Source organism: Nelumbo lutea, chromosome 3 (assembly GCF_056320005.1).
Source record: "Nelumbo lutea isolate HS-2025 chromosome 3, American lotus-T2T, whole genome shotgun sequence".
NCBI lineage: Eukaryota > Viridiplantae > Streptophyta > Magnoliopsida > Proteales > Nelumbonaceae > Nelumbo > Nelumbo lutea.
The window spans coordinates 84,357,579-84,380,353 of NC_142686.1; the positions used below are offsets into that span (position 1 = coordinate 84,357,579).

The 22,775-nt window shown below is 39.8% G+C and overlaps 2 protein-coding genes across 2 annotated transcripts; one reads left to right on the plus strand and one right to left on the minus strand.

Moving 5' to 3' along the window:
* Nucleotides 1-204: 204 nt before the first annotated feature.
* On the minus strand, nt 205-648 carry LOC148866152 (uncharacterized). Its single transcript, XM_088976410.1, has one exon. It carries the CDS (start codon nt 646-648, stop codon nt 205-207), a length of 444 nt encoding a protein of 147 aa, XP_088832536.1.
* A 19,407-nt stretch (nt 649-20,055) lies between these two features.
* LOC148866153 (scopoletin glucosyltransferase-like) lies at nt 20,056-22,070 on the plus strand. Its single transcript, XM_088980470.1, has one exon. The coding sequence runs from the start codon at nt 20,311-20,313 to the stop codon at nt 21,853-21,855; it is 1,545 nt and encodes a 514-aa protein (XP_088836596.1). The 5' UTR covers nt 20,056-20,310; the 3' UTR covers nt 21,856-22,070.
* The last annotated feature ends 705 nt before the right edge of the window (nt 22,071-22,775 follow it).

The window sequence follows — 22,775 nt, forward strand, 5'->3', positions numbered from 1 at the left end:
TCCTATACAGCCATCCGTCCATGAGGACATACCCGGTTGATTAACGCTCTACCCTCCGAGTTGCACTACATTCTGCAGGTAGGATCCCGTGGAGCAGATAATCAATGAGAGGGTCGATCTAGCTCAATTCCACTTGTAACACGGGAGCGACCTCTTCTGCCCCTTGAGAATGTTGGGCCGAGGTAGGTCCTCTATGTACAAAGTTCACGTAGTGTTGTCGCTTGTACTTGCTAATCGTGACAAGGCATCAACCTTAGCAATCTTGGACCTTGGAATTTGCCTGATGAAACAAGAGTTGAAGCTTGGTAGGATCTCTTTAACTTTGGTTAAGTAGGCTACCATAGTCGAGTAGCGTGCTTCATGGTCACCATTGACTTGGTTAACCACTAGTTGAGAATCGCTGCAGATGATGAGGTGTTTTGTTCCCATTTCCTTCGCTAAGTTCAACCTAGCAATTAGCGCTTTATACTCTGCCTTGAATTCGATCCAGAGAGCATACTCCAGTTTTACCTTGCTTGGGCTGTATAGTATTAGTCTCGCACCGCTTCCTTGCTGGTTGGACGAGCCATCAACATGGAGGATCCAATGCTCCTCGTCCCAATTCGGTACTGGTCTAACCCGGACTGCTGCACTAATCGACGCCTCCATCGCGTTAGCGAGCTCAATCAGTTCAAGGGTCGGTGTGCTAAACGTACATTCTACTACGAAGTCCACCAAGACATAGGCTTTGATTGCTGGTCGTGGCTCAAACTGGATGTCATACTCGCTAAGCTCGATGGACAACTTCATCAATCTTCCTGACACTTCGGGCTTAAGTAGGATGTGCCTCAGAGGTCTATCAGTAAGGATGACGATGGTATGGGCTTGGAAGTATTGTAGTTTCCGAGCTGCTACCACTAGTGTGTACGCCAGCTTCTCGATGTTAGGGTATCTGGTTTCTACATCTTACAATACTTTACTTACATAGTAGATGGGTCATTGAACCCGATCTACCTCTCTGATTAGCACTGAGCTGATCACCTCGTCACTCGCAAAGAGGTACAGCTTCAACACATCTCCTTCTTCAGGTCGGCTTAAAACTAGGGCAGTACTTAGGTACCTTTCTAGCTCATCAAACGCGAGCTAGCACTATTCAGTCCATTCAAAAGTTTCATTCTTTTTAATTGCTTTAAACAAGGAGAGGCAGTGACCTACCGATTTAGACATAAATCAATTTAAGGTAGCTACCCGGCCAGTTAGTCATTGTAGCTCCTTGATCTTTTGGAGTGATCGCATTTCTATGATGGCCTTGATTTTGTCTGGGTTTGCTTTGATGCCGCGTTGATTCACAATGTAATCAAGGAACTTGCCCGATGTGACCCTGAAGACAAACTTATTTGGGTTATACTTCATGTTGTATTTCCTTAAATTTTGAAAAACAACATCTAAATCATCAATTAAAGATCTAGAAAATTTGGACTTCATGATCATGTCATCAACATAACACTTCACTTTATTGTCAATCAAAAGTTCAAAAATCTTGTTTACAAGTCGCTAGAAAGTTGCTCTAACGTTTTCTAAACCAAAGGGCATAACTTTATTATAGTATAGCCCGAGTTCGGTTACAAAAGCAGTTTTGTCTTGGTCAACTATGTCCATCCTAATTTGATTATAGTCAGAGTAGTCATCCATGAAACTCAACAACTCATGCCCTAAGGTCACATCTACCAGGCGATCAATTCTGGGCAGGGGGAAGCAATCCTTTGGACAGGCTCTGTTTAGGTAAGTGTAGTCGACGCACATGCTCCACTTGCCATTGCCTTTCTTAACAAGCATGGGGTTGGCGACCTAGCTCGGGTAATGGACCTCCTTGATGAAGTCTGCAGTGAGGAGCTTCATCAACTACCCTTCACCGTTCCAGGGCGAGGTTGCATTTTCTTTGTCTAACTAGCCTGACTAGAGGGTCCATATTAAGTTTATGAGTTACTATACTAGGGTCAACTCCAAGCATTTCTACCGTAGACTAGGCAAAAACATCTAAAGTGTTAAGTAAGAAACTTACTAGCTATGTTCAGAGTGGTTCGCTTATCAATGCATCGATTTGGAGAGTCTTGGTCAACTCGCTCTAAGACATGGGTATGTGGGCCATCTCTTCCATTAGGGCAACTCACCCCTCGGTGTAATCTGCTGGTCGCTCCAGTTCAACATCCTCTGCTAGTTTTTCCTTTCCCTTGAGGGCAGCCACATAACACTTCCGGGACTCGAGCTAATCGCCTCGTATCACCCCTACTTCATAATTCATCGGGAACTTCATCGCGTGATAGTAAGTTGATACTATCACGTGTAAAACATGTGTAATAGGCCGATCTATGATTGCATTGTAGGGGGATGGAGTCGTGACCACCAAGAATGTGTGCTTGAACCAGACATTATTCGACCATGTACCCGCCTCCACTAGTATTGTTACGTGACCTATAGGCCCGACTTCTTCTCTACTAGTGGAGCATTTGTTGGTTTTAGATCGCTCCGCTATAGTTACAACTTATAAAAGGTTCCTTTGAAGAGGATATCAGTCGAACTGCCTGAGTTCACCAAGATCCGCTTCACTTCGAAGTCATTGATGATAATCTTAATGACTCGGGCATCATCATGAGGATACTAAATCCCACAGGCATCATCCTCAATAAAATAGATGGGTTCTTTGATCCGAGGTCACTTGGGTGGGTTCTCTACTTCATGCTCCAATTCTCGGACTTACGTTTTTCCAGCTGCTGCTATGCACCCCACAACAATAGATCCTCCAGTGGTCATATTAATCACCATGTGGATCGGTTTTTCTTTTGGTAGCGGGAGAGGTGGCTTCTCGTATTGTTTGTTGCTTTTTGGGGCATCTTTCTTCCGATCTCCCTATCGGTCCTCCTGTCCTTTTTCCTCATGCAAGATGTACTTTTTCAATTACCCATGGCGGATTAGCTCTTCGATCTCGTCACAAAGGTTTCTACAGTTTTCTATGCTATGACCATGGTCCCGATGAAAGTGACAATAGACATTAGGGTTCCTGGTTGTTGGGTCTCCCCGTAGCCTGGGTGGCCATCTAACAATGGAGGAGTCTTTGATGGCCATTAAAATCTCTCCACTGGCAGGGTCTTGGAATGTCGACCCGACCTGTAACTTCATGAGGGGGACTTACTCCTCAAGCTCGGGGACTTGCTTCTTCACTTAGGGGACTTGCTATTTTTCCTTTTCTTGTTGCCCGTTCCTTCTTTGTCTCTTTTCCTCTTCTCTCCTTGCTGGTTGTTGGTTTTCTGGTTTATCTCTTCTTTTGTACTGATAAACTAATTGGCCAACTTGAGGAACTCAGTGATGTTCTGTCGCTTGTTGGTCACGACGTGCCACTTGAACTCTTTGTGAGTGATTCCTTTCCGCACTATGATGAGATGTACTGCTGGGTCAAGGTCTATTATCTGCAGGCATGTCTCATTGAAGTGCTTGATGTAGCTTTGACTTGACTCTCCTTCCCTCTGTACCATGTTTAGAAGGCTCTTCTATGACTTCGGGCTATTCTTACTAGTGATGAAGTGGATCATAAACATGTTTGCAAACTGCACTAGCTTCTTATGGAAGAACCCAACGTGAGGTTTTTATATCAGGTCCGAACTACTCCTCTAAATGTGGTGGAGAAAGCCATGCACATACAAGCATTGTTGGCCCTGGCAAGATGCATCTAGGACTGGAATGCGTCTACATGATTGTTAGGATCAAATGACTTATCATACTTGTCTAGCGGCAGTACCTTGAAATCTTTCAGCATTGGGGCAGCTAAGAGCTCGGGTGACAGGGGGGATGGCTGGCTCAACAGAGCAGATGATGTTCTTGTGGCCATTGAGCTCACCTCCTCTCTTTCTTGATCTTGATCTGCTGGAAGATTGGGCTTCGCTGGTGGATAGTTTCTTTTTGATGAATGGTGAGTCCTACGACGTCGCCGTTGTTGTTTCTTTGGTGGTGCAACATTTGTACTACCAACCTCAATATTGTCAGGTACTTCAATCTTACTCCGAATGGTAGGGCGATGTAGTTCAGGGGTTCTCCTCGGTGCTTCTTCTTCATTGCGTGTCTGATGCTAGCTGTTGCGAGGAACTGAGGGGTCTCCTCTTGAGCCCGCACCTCGAGCCGCAAGCTGACGATCTACATTACCTTGATGTGGAACTTGCTAAATGTGCCTCTCAAGCTGGTTGGGTTTGGGCCTATCCGTCAAGCTCTCTCTTCGGGAAGTAAGGAGAGTATGTTGGCCGCCTACTGTACCCCGCGACAAGGTCCGTCCCGAGGGAGGGACCAATACTTGTTGATAACTTTGCATTTTGATGCCTTAAGGGCGTCAATTTAGGGGTATTTTTGGCCTTAGATTAGTCAAATTGTGTCATTTTCCTAGTTAATTTCAATGTTGTGGCCTCTGAGGGTCTCTGTGCAAAACTGGGAAGTTTTCATGGCTGAAATGTAGATTTTGGGAAGCTAGTGTGAAGTCTAGCTGAGAAAGGGGGTGTTTTAGTGAAAAACTGAGGAGGGTGCCTCCTAGCTGCTAAACCTAGTTTGGCACCCCTCCTATTGTATTAGCATGCTCCCCATGCCTTAGCAAACCCTAGGGTGCCTTTTAACCCATTCTTTTCACTCTTAACAAACCCTACCTGCCTCTAATTGCTAAATCCTCACCTTCCATCCCTTCTAATCTCCACCATCCATTCTAGGGCACTCTCTTTTTATCATCCTAACCCTAGGAGCCACCTAACTTCTAGTCTTCATCATCCAGCCTTTAGCCATTCTAGGGCACTCTCTTTTTAGCATCCTAACCCTTAGGATCACCCTAGAACCATCCTAACCCTCCATTAGAAACCCTAGGGCACCCATAACTTTGCTAAAACCTAGTTGCCGCCCCCTTCTTTCTCTCTAATCCCAGTTGTGTCGATCCTTCTCTATAAAAAGGACCCAAGAGCTCCTGAGAAAGGGTTGGATTCTACCCCCAGGTAAGATGGAAGGTTGATCTTGAGAAGTTCAAGGTTAAAGAAAGAGGAGGAAACCCAAGCAAGAGGAGGGGTTCCTGCTTGCAGTTTACCAAAGCCACTATTGCCACCTCCAGAATCGGATCCCAACCACCTTCACTTTATTTTAGTTTTAATTTTTGTTCTTTTAATTCCAATTTCGTTATTTACTTTCTACAATTTATTTTCATTCCATTTGATTTTCGTTTTATTTTCTATAGATCTGGAATTCAACCAGGTAAGAGGGAAGGCCTAGCTCAAGAAGTTCAAGGGTCAAAGGAGAGTTCCAGAGACTGCTACCTCTAATCGGATTACAGATTTTTATTTCATTTCTTTTGTTAATTTATTTCTGTATTTATTTATGTTTCTGCACTTTAAACTTTCAGTATTGTTTGAATTTTATATTTTTCTCAGTTTAATTAATTAACTTTTATATTTTTGCACTTCCCTCTTGTGTTCTATTGCCCGGATTTGAGTGTATATTAATTTTTCCCTCGCTTCCCTGTGGATATGACCTATTCTCACCCATTTACTACGTTAGTAGTTGTTTGAGAATGGGAAAAATTTTATAAATATTAAACCGGTGTTCGGAAGTGCTTAACGACAAGCTTTCGGACACACCACTTGTGAAGTTCTCTCACCACAGGGGAGAGACTGGTGGATGTTCTAGTGAGCCTGGTGTTGATTCTGGTTTTGGGTTTGCCCTTGATGATGATTTTTCTGTTGGTTCGGGTTGTAGTGGTGGAAACTACTGATGGTATTGTTGATAGAAGTAGTACTACTGAAACTATTGAAATTGATGGATCCGATGCATTTGGATATGCATCGTTTGGATGCTCTGGACAAGGTCGTTGAACTAGGAGTGCCCGACCCCAGGGGGATCACGGAAGGCTCCGAGAATGTGGCACTCACTTGAGGGAGAGGGACACTCACCTGTTGGGTAGTGTGTGGCATGGACAATGGTGGGACCCCAGAGACAGTTAGGGGAATGTGAACTGGCCAATAGTCACCGAGGAACCCTAGAGAGTGGTTGTTTGTTGCTCTTGCCCCCCAATGATGTTCATGTCGCTTTCTATTATGGTTGGATGATGCCATTGAGGTTGAAATTGAGACTGAGACTGAGACTGTAACTAGGATTGGGATGACCTTTCGATCATTTCCCACAAACGGTGCCAATTGATGATGCGTGATCTGGATGCTCCTAGCAAGAAGGTTGCCTGGATGTGCTCACATAGGGAGCTGGATCAAACTGCAAAACAAGGATCAGAGAGACTAGGGTGGATAACCCGGTGAGGTCGCTCTGATGCTTAAGTTAGTATTCTTGTTATGGTTGCGAGCGAAAGTTTGAGTGCTAGAGAGCTTGAATGTAAGTAATCGTGTGTATCTGGGCCCTGGAGGGGTTGTTGCCCTTATATAGCTAAGCTGTCGTGGGTCTCATGAAACGGTTCCAAGATCATCGGCCTGAGTAGATGAGATCCGTTTCTGCTTTAGACGGGGAGTAATGTATCAGTCAATGAAGTTTATCATTACCGCTCAGTCCAGGTGGGGAGAGGATAAGGCCTGCCATTACGCGGTGTGATCTCGTGAGGTTTGGAGTCTGCTAGGAAACTTCTTGAGTCGATTATGTGTCACTTCGGTTCTTGGGTTCCGAACTAGCTTAGGTATCGAGGTGCTTTTCTACTGAGGTGACTCTATGTCGAGGTAGCTATGTACTAAGGTGACCAAACACCCTAGCTCTGGAAATTGCTAACTAGGCTTCTCTTGCTGAGTTGTCGTCCTACTCGCAGAGTGACCTTTACTTACTAGGTCATGCCAAATTACCCCTCATCAATTTATAAATATGTTATTTATATTACATTTTGTAAAATTTTTAATAATTGAAATAGTTGAAAAAATACTTATATTTTTTATTTCAATTGTTGTATTTTATTTTTCTTTTAATGATTTATTATTTTTTAAATTAAATCAAATCGTATAAGATTCAAGTATTTGATATTTTAATCAGATTCAGATTCAAATCAATATTTATGAGATTCAGTCAAATCTTTGGATCAGATCAGATTTGAATATACCCTGGTTCAAATCTAATATGATTTGTTTGCATCCTTACCAAACCAGTTGCCTACAATGACCTAGCTAATTAAATTATTGAACCATTTTAGATGGTTAGTTGGGTCTTATTTTAGACATTGATGCTCTTTATTTTTTTATCCTAATTTTTATCCCATTTCTATCATTAATGAAAATAATTCTCAGTAATTACATTTTTTATATGATAAATATATAATATTATAAAATATACCCAAAATTATCGACAAATTTTTACATTTTCTAGAGTTTTATGTATTTTATTATTTAATAATAACATCATGTGTTGATCCATTTGACATGGATAGTTTAACCACAAAAAATCATTTTGCTTTTTCAGTTGATTTTAAATCATGTATTCCATTTTCATCATTGATAAAATCAATTCTTATTTTCACATTTATTTTTGTTTAATATGGTGAATATATAACAATAGAATTATATCAAAATGCTTTCTACAAATCTTATAGTTTTCTTTGAGTTTATATATATATATATATATATATATATATAATATTTGTTACTTATTTATGACATCATAGATTGACCCATTTGACCCAGAATGTTAGATTATTGACCTACCTACCATCTGGAATTGGTTTAATATCCAAACTGTTTTTAAATTTTGCATTTCATTTATATCATTGATAAATAACTATTGTTTATTATACTTATTTTTGTTTATATTTTGTATATAATATAATATATGTGCCCAAAATTGCCATTTTTTATACTATTCTATTTAAAAATTTTATTTTTAATTATACATCATGGGTCAACCTATTTGACCTAAAAGATTGAACCACTAACCCACCCACTAGATATGAAGATGTTTTAATTCCCCATCGGTTTTAAGTTGTATATTTGATGTGCATCATTTATAAAATTATATCTATTTTATCATACTTACTTTTTAATATGGCAAATATATAATAATAGAAATGTGTCCAACTTTTTTTAAATTTCTTTTTTCTATATTTTTGTATTTTTTTATAATTCTAAATTTGTATTATTTATTAATGACATTAGGAAATTATCCATTTGACCTAAATAGTTGAAGTACTTGCCCACCACCTAGATGGAAAATATGATTTCATTTCCAGGTTTATTTTAAAAATATAAAATTACATTCTAATAATATTTATTGTTTATGGATTTATTAGTGGAATTAAATGATGATAAACAATAGTATAAATGGTGGATTCAATGAGAGAGAATGTGCTTTATTTAATGGCTTAAATCTGAGTCTTAATGAGAGGTAATTAAGTGTACTACTAAATGATATTCTTTTACTTACATTTTTTTCCTTTTCAATGGAGATGGACTAAATTCAAGAGGAAAGGTATCTTAGTAAAGAAAAATTCTGGAAGCCAATACCTCCTCATTCGCACTTATATAAGTAGTATAGATAGGTGATTTCCAAGGACATGCATTCTAGCCCAAAGCCTTGCGTAAGCTCTATTAGATTTTAGAATTGATTAGGCCTTGCTTGGGAGTGCTTAAAAATAAGTGCTTATTTGGGTTGGGACCAAACTATTGAAAACTTATTGGTGTTTGGAAAATAAGCCCAAAATAAGTGCTTATTTTAAAAATAAGGGTTTTTTTTAAGCCCAAATTTCCAAAATTTTTAGTGCTTATACAATAAGCACTTATTCATTTTTTTTGTTTCAAAATTATCCCTAGTTGAATTTTAAAATACCATTTATAAAATTATCCCTAGTGAAACACTTTTATAAAAGTACTTTTGTAAAGGCATTGTTAAGAAAGTACTTTTATCAAAGTGCTTTTGTAAAAGTACCTTTATTAAAGTGCTTTTATAAAAGCACTTTTGTAAAGTGCTTTCGTAAAATACTTTTATAAAAGTATTTTTAAGTACTTTTATAAAATTGTTTTCATAAAAGTGCTTTCATAAAAGTACTTTCATAAAAGCTCTTTTATTAATCATAAAATTGCTTTTATAAAAATTGATGGTGCGCAATCCAGTCACTCCTAGCTAGCACTTGCGTGGCTCCTGAAAGGTACTTGAGATGAAGAAGATGAAGAATCCCCGGGGGCTTACCCGACGGGAACACTCCAAGCTTAAGTTAGAATTCTGTGAAAGATGCAAAGAGAGGATGAAGGCTAAGAGTGCAGATAGCGCGAGTATATGGAAGTTACCTCGATTCCTTGAGATTGGGCTTCTTATAACAGAATTCGGTTGCATCAGGTCCACTAGCCTCTGACAGGGAAGGTATAACTGCCACTGTCATCCTACCATAGCCATTATAGGTAGGGCTGAGGTGGTACACACGGGCCCGTCATCGCAGGGTACGTGCCTGTCAGGTGTGAGGCACCCTCTAAAGGTGGCAGGCACGACGCTGTCTGACGAGGGATGTGGCTGTTGTCCCTAGACTTGTCAGGTATTGTGTTCGGGTAGGAGGTCTTCCTGCGATATGCCGAACTACCCTTCCGTGAGTTACCCTGTGTCGGGCTACCTCAAAAGCGGCAAGCTGCCTGTGGCAAGCTAAGTCGAGCTATCTGGCCCGGGGTGTCTTCACCTCAGGGTGTCTATAGGCGGATTGGGGTGTTCCTATTTGGGAGTGGTCCAAAATCCACTAGGAGGAGCTCGGGCATTAGGAAAGGTCAGGGGGATCCCGAGCTCGGAGGGAGCTTGGAACGCCTTAGCCTTGGGGAGGAGGTGCAGGTCAGGCAACTCTCAGCGAGTAGTCTATCCCGCCGAGTTACAGTTGCGCTTGTTGTGCTGTCATGCTGAGTCATTGCTTTGAGCAAGGTCACGCCCACGTGTACCCGTGCTACAAGGTCCAGCCAAATCACCCTCCATCAATTGCTCCCCACTCCCTGTGCTGACGGTGTTGACCCAGCGCAGGGAGTTCATGTCGCGCCAGGTGGATTTGGCTTCGGTACTCACATCGCGATGTTGGGTATTCGGTTTGCGCGGAGGGAAAAACCCGTATCTCATGCAATTCACGCACGGATGTCACGCACTTTATGCTGCATGGATGCCAAAAAATGTGCTAAATCAAATTCGCCTTGAGAGTCCCGTAGCCGATTTCTTTAAGGTCCATTGGATTGATCCAACTTGACAGTTGGCCTTAATTCCTCCTCTCTCTTAGACCTCAAACCTCCCTCCATCATCATCTACCTTCTTTAAACCATCCTACTGCCTACAAGTCAAAAGTACTATGAGCCAAGACAGCTTTTCTAAACTAGTGCAAATCACTCAAAACCAAAATTATCTCAGCCTAGAATTGCATCTTAAAGTAGCCCGCTGCTGAAATGGCTTAGACCTGATTCTGACATATTAGTGAATGGCCTGGGTCATTTTTAGTCAATTTTGCTGCTCTCAATTCTCCAGCTTCTGATGTTCTCATCTGAGCCCTCTTATTCATGTCTCGTCCTACTTTACTTATTGTGCCCTCACTAATTTGACTGCCAAAGTCTCCACCCTTAGGATAACACCCGGGGCCTCTAACATGTTTTTACCCTCACAGGTCAGACTTACAGGCCCTCGTCTCGAAAGTAAATTGACATTGCTGCCTTCGGCCCATTCCAGGCAGCAACAAATATGTAATATATAATATTTTTATATTATGTATAATATATAACACATTCTAATATAATATGGTTTCATAGTATATATATATATATATTGAAATTCAATTTTAACCGAAAATGGAACTAAAAATTTTAGTTTTTCTCTAATTCGGTTTTGATTTAATTTTTAACCGAATAAATCAACTTCTCACCTCTAGATGCTGAGAACATCAAGAAGAGAGAAACTTATGATGCCTTTGCAAAAGGTGTAATTGAAGATATTGAAATAATGCCAAATTGAATGATTACCTTCCTTGGAGAGAGAGATGGCTAGCTATATATCCATTGGATAGATGCAAAATCAAATTCAGATCTCTCCAATACTTAGCAGATTGGATTCAGATATACCCCCATGCATCCAAATTCAATCTGATACTTCTGCACATCTGATGAGTAATCAGTCTTTCCAGACCACCGGACCTCCCTGATCCTCTATATACTGCACCTTGCATCAAATAGTCTCCCTCATTAATAAGATAATAGTAGTGGCCAATTTTAACTTTTCATGTTACTGGCTCCTAGGAAATTACCTTTGTCGACAACCTTAAGGGGGAGGTAACATAATTTAATGAAATTAAAAAGGTCCCTTACTCTTGGAAAATAAAATAGAAAAGAATCCCAACTCTATCGTCGAGTAATCCGGGGACCTTGGAACAGATGAGATCGTACCACAATTTCAAGGATCGTTACACATGCACTGCCCAAAACTGGTAAATCCAGCTTACGTACTGTGAGGAGGAGACCCTCTAAGTTCGTTTTAGAAGATGCAGAAATAGAAGTCATGAACATTGTTTTCCTCTGAATAAGTAGAGAGCAGAAACAGTTCACGTGAACACCACATTCATCGCTAAATGCGCGTTCAACGCATACAAAAGTGGGTCTTAACTCTTTAATTAAACAACTTTTAGTCCTACGGTCTATAGCCTCTAATTCTATATATTGGCCATTTTAATTTCCAGCCCTCTGGTCCATCCCTTCCCCTCTTTGTTAAGGAACTATTAAAGAATTTTGTTCATCACATCAGAATTAAATAGGATTTGGTTGAAACTGATACTATCCGATTTGAGGTGTTAAAAACCATGTATACAATTAGATAGTCCTTGAAGTGAATGAGACCGAGGTCAAAGGACGAAGCCGTACATCAAAATCTGCAACCAAAAAAAATGTCAGAGACCTGAGTAGTGGTTCCCTAGGTAGGTATTCCGATGCTCAAATCAAAAGGGTAGAGAAGGATGTGGCCAGGATGGGCAAGTTTTGGAATAGCATTGGTCTGAGTCAAAGAGATAGTGCAAAAAGGTATTCAGAGAGTGTCATTCCAAAAGTCCATTACCTTAAGTGGGGAATACCTATTTATAGTTTGGTATCTGTGTCCTAAATGGATAGGGCTTCTGAGATTGTTAAGATGAGGGTATCTATCAGGGTCTTTGGGAGGTTTTGTCATCCCTGGCAGAGTTTGTTTCCTTGTCCATGCAAGACGCTCCTTCTTAGCTGTGCTCTTTTGTTACGCGTGGTGTTAGCGTGGCCTAAGGGGGCATCCGCGGAAATAGCCACATGAAATCCTTGGCTAGTTCAACCATCACCCAAACACCACTCCCCTAATTCCAAAGTCAATGAGTGTAGTGCTCGGTCGTGGCTAGGCGTGGAAGAGTTTTGTGGTCTTTAGCTAAGGAACTTTAGTTTCTTCAAGTTGGCTAGCCCGGGGTAAGATTTGTTTGCTAGGCGGACCGGATGGTCAACGCTCCTTCTGTTTCCATTACAAGTCGACAGATGTGTCATTTAATCTTCCTGAGGTCACGTACTTGTGAAGCGCGGCATCTAATTGATGCCATTGATTTGAGCTAATCTGAACCATTGGTCCCCCTATAAAAGGGGAGGTGGCGAGCCATTTTACTTTGTCATTTTGAGCGAGCAATCATTGGAGCTCAGCGAGTGTTAGTCCTCGGCTAGTGTTTCAGGTGTTCCATGGTGTAGTTCTTCGATAAGATGTCTTCATCTTCTTGCTCTTCCTCTTTGTCTAGTAGCACGTCCGATTGTGAGTTTGAGCCGGGGTTTCACCCTGAAGCCACTACGCTCGAGACCTGTGAGACCAAAGCCTACGAGGCCAAGGCCGATGGGCTTGAGGATGAGGGTGCCATGGCGGAGGAGGCCATGGCCCTTTGGGAGGTTGAGGTTGGGGAGTTCGATGAGGTCGAGGTGGACATCGTGTCAGAAGAGGAGCTTGACACTCTTGCATTGTCTGGCAACCGCTTCGCCTCTTCTCCTTGTAGGTTAATGCCTAGAGACTTGGCCCAAATTAGGACTCTTTATTTCATCCCCGAGGAGTATGATCTGAGGTGCCCCGCCATTGGTGAGAGGGCTACCTTGGTGATGTGTGTGCATGCTACACATCATTTTTATTGCTTTATACATGGTTTTGATGATGATTTGCAATGGTTTTTATCCTAATTGAGCAGAATTCCAGGAAACTAAGAGTTTGGGAGAGTCTAGGATGAAGAGAGCATGAAGACATGTCGGTATGAAGAAAAGGGAAGCATTTCGGCCCATTAAGAAGAGAGGCCCAACTGCAACCTAACCGTAACCCTATGGGAGAACAGTAGTTCGGCCCACCAAGAACAGCAGCCCAACCGCATCCCTAAGGGAGGCTCCAAAAGGTGGCTGATTTTAGAGAATTGAAGGAGGTTGAAAGGAAGAGTATAAAAAGAAAAGAAAAAGAGGAAATTAGGGTTTGGACCCCTAAAGACAAAATCAAAGAGAAGTGCTAGAGGAGGGAAAAGGCTGTTGAATGTGAATTAAAGAGGAGATCGGAGTCAAAGAGAAGAAGTGCTAGAGGAGGGAGAAGGTTGTTGAATGCAAATTAAAGAGGAGATCGAAGATTGATGCAGAAATCTTAGGTTGCCTTCTTCTTTGACTCTACAAATTCAGTAACCTAGATTCGATTAGGGTTTCTTGGTTTTTCTTTATTGAATCCTTCTTCTCTTCTTTCTATTATGCGAACCATGATGGATTTTAATTCTGATATGTAATTAATATTTTAAGCAGATCTGATTGATTGTGATTCATTCTTGGGATTTCTTGATTAGGGTTTTCGATTAATAGAATAATCTTGGCCAAATTGTTCTTGTTTCTTGGATTACTTGAATTGCTTAAGAAAGGGTTTAGGTAATCAAATCAACTAATCAAGAAATCAGATTGAATGCATCTTAGAGATAATTTGCATGATTACTTTGGCATTCATTCAACTATAATTAATTTTTGTTGAATTCTTTGTTCTTAATGCATCTATGGCGATTAAATTTCTGATAGTGATATAGGAATTGTTGCTCATAGATAGAATGGCTTGTGCTCGAGAGAGGCTGCTCATACAATTAGGGTTTAGCCAACCCAAGACTAAACTCACTTCAGTTGGGCAGCTTAATGATTTAATTGCTAAACCGGTTTTGCTAGTTCTTGCATGCAATAATTCTTCTCATCATTAAAGGTGGTCTGATCCGAGAATGCTTAGGGTAGTTTGCTAGTTAGGAGTTAGGTTTTTCTTTGATTAATCTTTCGGTTTATCAGTTAACAAAAGGCTGATTCAGTACTAGTAGTTGTTGGATCAATCCCCGTGGGAATGAGACTCTACTTATCATTATATTACTTGATCAGCTAGTGCACTTGCTAGTGTCTTCTAAGCACATCAAAATTTTGGCACCGTTCCCGGGGATTATCACAATAATATTAGGAACCATCTATTGATATTAATCTGATTTTAATTATGTCAAACAAAAATTAAGTGTGATAAGTAAAAATTATATATATTATGTAGATTAAATATATAATTTAAATCTAATCCTAAAGCAAATCCATTTTCTTATTTAAATGGTGGGTCAACGATACAACTTTTCAAAGAAATTCATGATGTCATAATTGAATAATAAATATTTAAAAAAGATAGAACACAAAGATAAAAAAGTATAAGTTTTGTCAAAGACATTTCAGAGCATTTTTAATGTTATATAGTCATCATATTAAATAAAAATAATTGTTAAAATAAAACTTATTTTTATTTAAGATAGAAATGGAATACAAAATTTAGTAGTAGTAGTAGTAGTAGTAATTGTTATTGTAATTTAAAATTTCTGCAAGTGCACATTTAGTACAAGTATTTAAGTTTATTTTTAACCATATTGTTACTTTTATTAATCTTCAATTTCTATCTCAACCATGATATATCTAAAATTAAAGTAATTAATATAAAAAAATCCAATACGTGCAACACACATGCTTAATTACTAGTATAATATAATAGCCACTTGAATGGGTGCCCAATGGTTCTTTTTTTTTTTTTTTAATTTAATAGGAAAAAAGGTGCAACTGGCTCACTTGGAAAGGGTGGGGTATGGGTTTTATATAGGGCTATGTATATATGTTGAAGCAATTTCTTAGTATAGTGGGATATTGTTTTATAAATAATAGGCCTACTAGTTATTTGCCACATGTCTGTAAGTAGAAGGATCTAAAAGGGGACCTTTCCTATTAGGAAATGAGATCTTTATGTCATCTATTAAGGGAACACCATTGGGATTTTGCCACGTGTCTAGCAAGATCCTTTAAAGACAAAATTTTCTTTTTCTTAAGGATTATCATGTGGTATATGTAGGCTACATCCCCTTACGGGTTCCCTAGTGGCCACATGTTAAAGAACAAGATCTAACTAGTGATGTTATTGCAAATCTCAAGCGACGCCCATTGTTCACCATGGGTCTTAAGAGGTGCTCTATGCTCACTACAAGTCTTGGCTAGCCTTTTATACTTATCATAAATCACGAGTAGCTTTTAAGCTCATCGCAATTTCTACGATGGATATTAAGCTCATCGTAAGTTTGCGATGGTTATAAGCCCATCATAGGTTTTGGGAGATTCCATGTGTTGTTAGATTTGTGCTCGTGACCTTATTTTGGCATCTGCAATGTAATTGGGGTAATAAAGAATTGCATGTACTTACAGATATAATGAGGTGAATGATAATGATTAATTGTGTTAATTTAATTTTGATAATTTGCAATTTGTTTAGTTACTTTTGTAAAAAATAAACGGGGACAAAGTCATATTAAATGAGCTTAAGGGGGTGTTCTTTTTTGGACTTTGAGAGGGGGGAAAGTAGGTCAATGGGATTTTGGTTCCCATTGACTAAGAATCTCATGTTCATTTTTCAGATTTATGTGGGGACCAAAGTTTATTTTCCTAGGTATCATGGGTAAGTGATACCCATCTCCTAGGTGGGAAAGTTTCTAACACATGAATGGGACAAAAATGTCCCTTTCAATAATCGCTTTGTATGGCTAAAATGGTCATTACCTTACTTACCTAGGGAATAAAAGAACATAGGTAAAAATACTTACCCAGGTAAGTATTTCCTAAGAAAAACTTACCCATATAATTGCATTTACCCAGATAAGTAACTTACCGAAAAAAAAACGGGGCCTAAGAATAATAAAATTAGGATATAGGGAAGTTAATTGTACAAATTTAACATAATAATTTATAGCATATTTGTATATGTTATTTAATACATATTTATATATGTTAGTGTGGCCTGGCCTACCCCAACCTGCACATATTTATATATGTTATTCATAAATAATTATTTTATGTTATTCTAAAATAATATGTCCCCCACCTTACATAGCAAGAATTATACTAAAAGAAGGGAGGTGTAAATTTTGCACCCATTTTTGAGATGCTAAACTGATTGGCCACATAACCAGGTTCACAAACTTGTGTTCACACCAAATCCAAACTCAGAGAAAAAAACCACCAACAAAATTAAACTTCCACAAATAAGAGAGAGAATAACAATCCCAAACCAAACAAAATAAAACCATTCACAACCCCACAACCTCAACAAAGCAACACCATAACCCACTCTCATTCCGCCTTTTTGCCCTAGCTACCAAATCTACCTTTACGTCTTACACTTTTGGATGGACCCTCTCCCACCTTTTGCAATCCACTTATCCATGTAAGGGGTATTCAATTTTGGATTTTGAGAGGGAGGAAAGTTGGCATTGGGATTCCGAATCCCATTGACTATGAAACCCACCTTCTGTTTTTATATTTATATGGGAACATCATTTACCCAGCCATCTCCTTGGTGGATAAGTAACTTTGCCACCTAGGGGAAATTGCCAATACTTGGATGAGACAAAAATGCCCTTTTTAATATTGGATTTTTTATGGCTAAAATGGTCATTGTTTTGTTTACTTGGGAAATAAAAGAACATGGGTAAAATGAACTTTTTGGACTTACCCAGGTAAGTAACTTGCTAAAAAGTGAACAAGACCTAAATATCCACCAATTCTCTAGTTTTCTTGCAACCTAGGATACCACAACCAAGATAATATGCCTCATGTTAAACGTTTGCTTGTTTTAGAGAATACACTTCACTCTCTAGTGATTGGAAAATGTCCCTTCTTCTCTCTTTGCACCCCTTACAAAGAACAACCTTGCTATTATTCATAGGTAGTAGGGTGGATTCGAGTTGAGCCAAGCCGAATACTTGGCTATTTGAGCTTGGCTCACTAAAATTGTGTTAGGTTTGAGCTTGAGCTTGAGCTTGGCTTGGTTCAAAGCTCTCAAGTTCGAGCTTGGCTTAGCTCGAGTTCAATTGCAAGCCAAGCTTTTTTTTTTTCTAAAAAATAAAAAGTATACATATAAAAATATTTTTTATTTTACATAGAAAAAATTAAAATTATAAAAATAATTTACTATTATACATAAAAAAATATACATATAAATAATGTTTTTATTTTACATACAAAAAATAAGAATTATAAAAATTATTTACTAGTATACATAAAAATAAAAATATTATACATAAAATATTATTATATAATAAAAATTATTTATTATATATATTTATATATGTATATGTATGTATGTAATGTATGTATATATATATAATAAAAAATTATTTATTTATTATATTAGGCTTGTGAGCCTCACGAGCCGAGTTTCACTGGGCTCGAGCATGGCTCAATTAGCAAATGAGCCTACATATTAGGCTTGAACTTGGCTCAAAGCTCGGTTTGAACCGAGCTCTTCACGAGCCGAACTTGAATAGCTTGTAAAAAACATGGCTCATGGCCACCCCTAATAGGTAGGGGTGTCAATAGACTGAGTTTGGGATGGTCGGATCCCATTCAAAATGAATTTAAACAGGTTGGAGGGACCAATAAGACATATTGAATTAGACTAGTCTAGAATTAATGGTCCAAAGTATTTATTGGATTGGATTGAACCTGGTCCATCTGTAATGGGTTTATGTTGGATTGGATCGAATTTAATGGGTTGGACCCAATCTAAATTAAAACCAACTTGAATAGATTGGACCGTCCAAATATTGAATTGGACAGATCCAGAATGGTCCAAAGTACACTGGATTGGATTGGACCTCTCTCTAATAATGGTTGAATGAACACTCCTAAACCAGAGTGGCCACGGGACTCTGTCTAATGAGAAAACTCACCCACTAAGAGAGGTATCTCTCTCACATTCTGTGGTAACTTTGACACCTCTGAAGGCGAGGCAGCTAGACTGGGCATGTTGCTAACACCTTCTGCTCTCTCGTCCATGCTCTGATGCTCAACTTCTCCACGGTAGCATCTTTTTACAATAAAAATTAAGCCCCACTGCTTTATAATGCCTCTAGACCGATATAACACCTTCATTATGAAGCATCGTACAATGGGCCTTACCTAGGGCCCAAGTCCTGCTTCAGCCTCTCCCATACAAAAGTTGCTGGGACCAAGGAGGCTTGGATTTGGCTCGTCGGTCCACCCCTAATACCACTAAAAGCCCTTTTGAGTCACTTCGGAGCAGCTGCAAATAGCTTCACCGGAAAGTGGATTTCTTGGTTCACATAAACATATTTCTGACTTTCTGGCTAGAAGCTGCTCGTGAAAGGCCTCCCACTAAGACCCGGTTTGGGATGGCTTCTGCATTTGGATTACATTGCATTAACTGAGCCGTGATGATTGAGCACTTGTGTTCCAGAGAAGCTAGCTTTATATTACAGTTGCACTTCCGGCATTGGAAACCCAATATTGGCTTTCTGAATTTTCACCAAAAGCAGCTTATACTGTTTACATGTCAGGGCCCAGCTCAAAGTGCTATAAGCCGCATACCGAAGCCCTCCCAAACAGGCCGCACTAAGGGTTCATCCACATCTGACCCCTGCTGACCTAAAAAGACCCCTGACGGAATATCATAGAAACTATAGAAGAGTTAACGTGACTGATCTCAAAGACAACCTTCTTCTTTGAAGAGGGATTGACCATGGCTTTTAGCAAAAAGCAAAGTTTGCAGATTCTAACGCAATAGCTGTCAGAAGTTTACCAAGAAAAAAGGAAAAAAAAAGGGATAAAATGGGGACTATTCGAATATTAGTAGAGATATAGATTTGGAGAGGGCTTGACCATGAAATCTGCTTTGGTTCAAGGCCTAACCTAAATGCTTATATATACGACAATATTGAATTCAAATCATAAGAAGAATCCTTGAATTCTTGGCTGGTTCTACGTACTAATTAATGCTTTTATCCTTAAATATAATTCTGCTTGTTTGCACCTTATTATTGAGGATTCCGTTTGGCACCCATTGACTCAACCCGTCATGGGTAGAAGATTGTCATTTGACTCATTTCATAGGGAGAATCAAACAGAAACCATTGAAAAATGAGGTGGTTTCACTTTTTCTCTCGTTATTTAATTTCCCATGTTCTCATGATCTTTTACAAGTAGGGTATCCCTTAATTGTATTTGAGAGGAAACTCAATTCCAAATCAAGTCTAAATCAAAACTGAATTAAGAAAGAAGGAAATGAAGTAAAGATTGAAGGAAAGTAGGCATCGCCATTAGTTTAACAATGTTATGGGCGAGCTGATTGGATTCTATGAGCTTATGTTGTCAGTAAATCAAACCAGTAGATCTGTTTTTGAACCTTTTTCCCAAGTGATAGTGACCGTTCCCCCAATTTTTAATTTAATAAGAAAAAAGAAAGGAGAATATTAAGAAAAAGATAAAAGGGCCTAAGGAGTAAGGTGGAGGGGATCACTTTACCTGTCCTCCACCATGCACCTTGCATAAGACTTTGGGTTTTGTTAGTTCTAGCTAGTTAATATATTCTCTGTATCTCTTCTTTACAGAATGGTTTTCTTGCATAAAACTTCTGCATCTCTTCTTTACAGACTTCTGGGTTCTTTAGTTCTAGTTCTCTGTATCAAATAAATGATAAATCTCCACAAAATGGTTTTCTTGATTCGAAAGAAATTACCTAATTAAACTGATTTCCTGTTTGTTACAAATCACTTTCCAAGATTTTTTCTCCTGTTCTGATCAATAGTGTAGTGATCCTTGACCCTTATACTGACGGGTCCAAGCTTCTCTCTATAAAAGAGAATTTATAGCAAGACATGAAAGCACATAGACTGTTATAAGTTCCCTCGGATATAATTGGTGGACGATGTTGACCATCTACACTGGTCGGATGTATTAAAAAATAGTCCACCCATTGAAACCTCAAACCAATATCCTAGAAACAGATCATCAGAGGCAACCTTTCCTTTATAGAACCTTCATGAACAGAATGGTAGATACTAAACGAGAGAGAGAGAGAGAGAGAGAGAGAGAGAGAGAGAGAGAGATCATGGGTAGTGAAGCTGATGAACTGCACATTGCCTGCCTTCCATTCACGGCACTAGGCCACCTGATTCCCATGGTAGACATGGCCAGAGGATTGGCAGCTCGTGGAGTTAAGGTTACTATAATCACCACCCCACTCAACGCTCTTCTCTTCCAGAATTCCATCGACCGTGACATCACTTCCGGCCACCCAATCCAACTTCTCACACTTCCACTCCCTCCCATGGACTCCCCCCTCCCCGATGGCTGTGAAAATATAAGCACCACCTCTGCCCCATTCCCAGAAACCTTCAACAAACTCTTCCAAGCCTTGTCACTGTTTCAACAACCCCTTGCTCAGCTCTTTCAACACCTTAGATTTCGTCCTCATTGCATAGTCTCAGATCCACTCCTTCCTTGGACCACTGACTTCGCCAATCAACTCGGAATACCAAGAATCATCTTCCACGCCACCAACTTCTTCTGTCACTGCGTCTCAGAGAGCTTGGTTCGTTACCAAGACAAAATCCCGCCTGATGGAGGAGCTTTCCGAGTTCCAGGCCTCCCAAACCACATATGTTTCTCAAGGTCTCAACTCCCAGACCCCATCAAAGTCCAAGCCGAGTTCGGAGAGATCTTCGACAGCGTCAGAGAAGCTGAATTAAGGAGCCACGGAGCCGTAATGAACAGTTTCTACGAGTTGGAACCGGCTTACATCAATCACTATCGGAATACTTTAGGAAGAAAAGCATGGCACATAGGCCCTGTTTCTCTCTTCAACACAGAGAAACTCGACAGAGAAGCTAGCAACAGTAAGGCCTCTATTGACCAACTCAAGTGTTTGAGCTGGCTCGAGTCTAAAGAACCCAACTCGGTTCTTTATGTTTGCTTTGGGAGTATAACCCGATTCACTGCTACTCAATTACTGGAGATTGCATCTGCTCTGGAAGCATTAAGCCACCCCTTCATTTGGGTTGTCCCGAGAGTGGCAAAACCAAGGGGAGAGATGGATGGTGAGTTCTGGTTGCCCGAAGGACTCGAGGAGAGAGTTACAAAAGGACCGCAGAAAGGCTTCATCATACAGGGGTGGAGTCCCCAGGTCTTGATCCTTGAACATCAAGCCGTCGGTGGATTCATGACTCACTGTGGATGGAACTCGGTTCTTGAGAGTTTGAGCTCGGGTGTCCCGATGATCACTTGGCCACTCTTTGCAGAGCAATTCTATAACGAGAAGCTTGTAATAGAGGTGCTTAAGGTTGGTGTTAGCGTCGGTGTTGAGGCTTGGAATTTGTATATGACTGATAAGGCTATCGTGGTGGGGAGAGAAGATATAAAACAGGCGGTGAGTCGAGTCATGGGTGGTGGAGATGAAGCCCGGAGGATGAGAAGATGCGCGCAGGAGCTTGGAGAGATGGCCAAAAGAGCTGTTCAAGAGGGTGGGTCCTCTTATGCCGACATGACTGCTCTGATTGAGGAGCTCATGACATTCTGTAAGAAGTAAGCATTTTTGTTGATGCTTACTTGTATGTTTATACGTTAAATCTTGTTTCCAATACACTCTCTGTCTGGTTTCTTTTGTTTTGGATATTTTCACTATGAGAAGGTAGTAAAGAAGTACAAGCTAGCTAGGCCAACAGATATATGAAACCATGTCATTTATCAACAGAGATCTGCATGTAATAGGTAGAACTAATCTGAATCTGAATTCATGCAAGATTTTTACACGTGGCAGTGAAGAGGAATCCAATATTTCTGATAGTGATATATGAATTGTTGCTCATAGATAGAGTGGGTTGTGCTCGAGAGAGGCTGCTCATACAATTAGGGTTTAGCCAACTCAAGACTAAACTCACTTCGGTTGGGCAACTTAATGATTTAATTGCTAAACTGGTTCTGCTAGTTCTTGCATGCAATAATTCTTCTCATCATTAAAGGTGGTCTGATCCGAGAATGCTTATGGTAGTTTGCTAGTTAGGAGTTAGGTTTTTCTTTGATTAATCTTTCGGTTTATCAGATAACAAAAGGCTGATTCAATACTAGTAGTTGTTGGATCAATCCCCGTGGGAATGAGACTCTACTTATCATTATATTACTTGATCAGCTAGTGCACTTGCTAGTGTCTTCTAAGCGCATCAAAATTTTGGCACCGTTGCCGGGGATTATCACAATAATATTAGGAACCATCAAAATTTCGGTTAGCAACTCCTAATGGGATTAGAAGCTGATCCCTTTTTTAAGTCTATAAAAGGAAGAGGGGGTGGTAGCCTTTATGAAGAATAGGAAATCCATCACATGGATGCCCAAGAATGCGGAATAAAGGGGGCGAATTTCAAAAATTTTTCTTCCCTTCAACTAGGAATCGAATTCCCTATTTAGAAAATCATATTTTCAATGATCATTCTTGAACCATAAACTGAACCA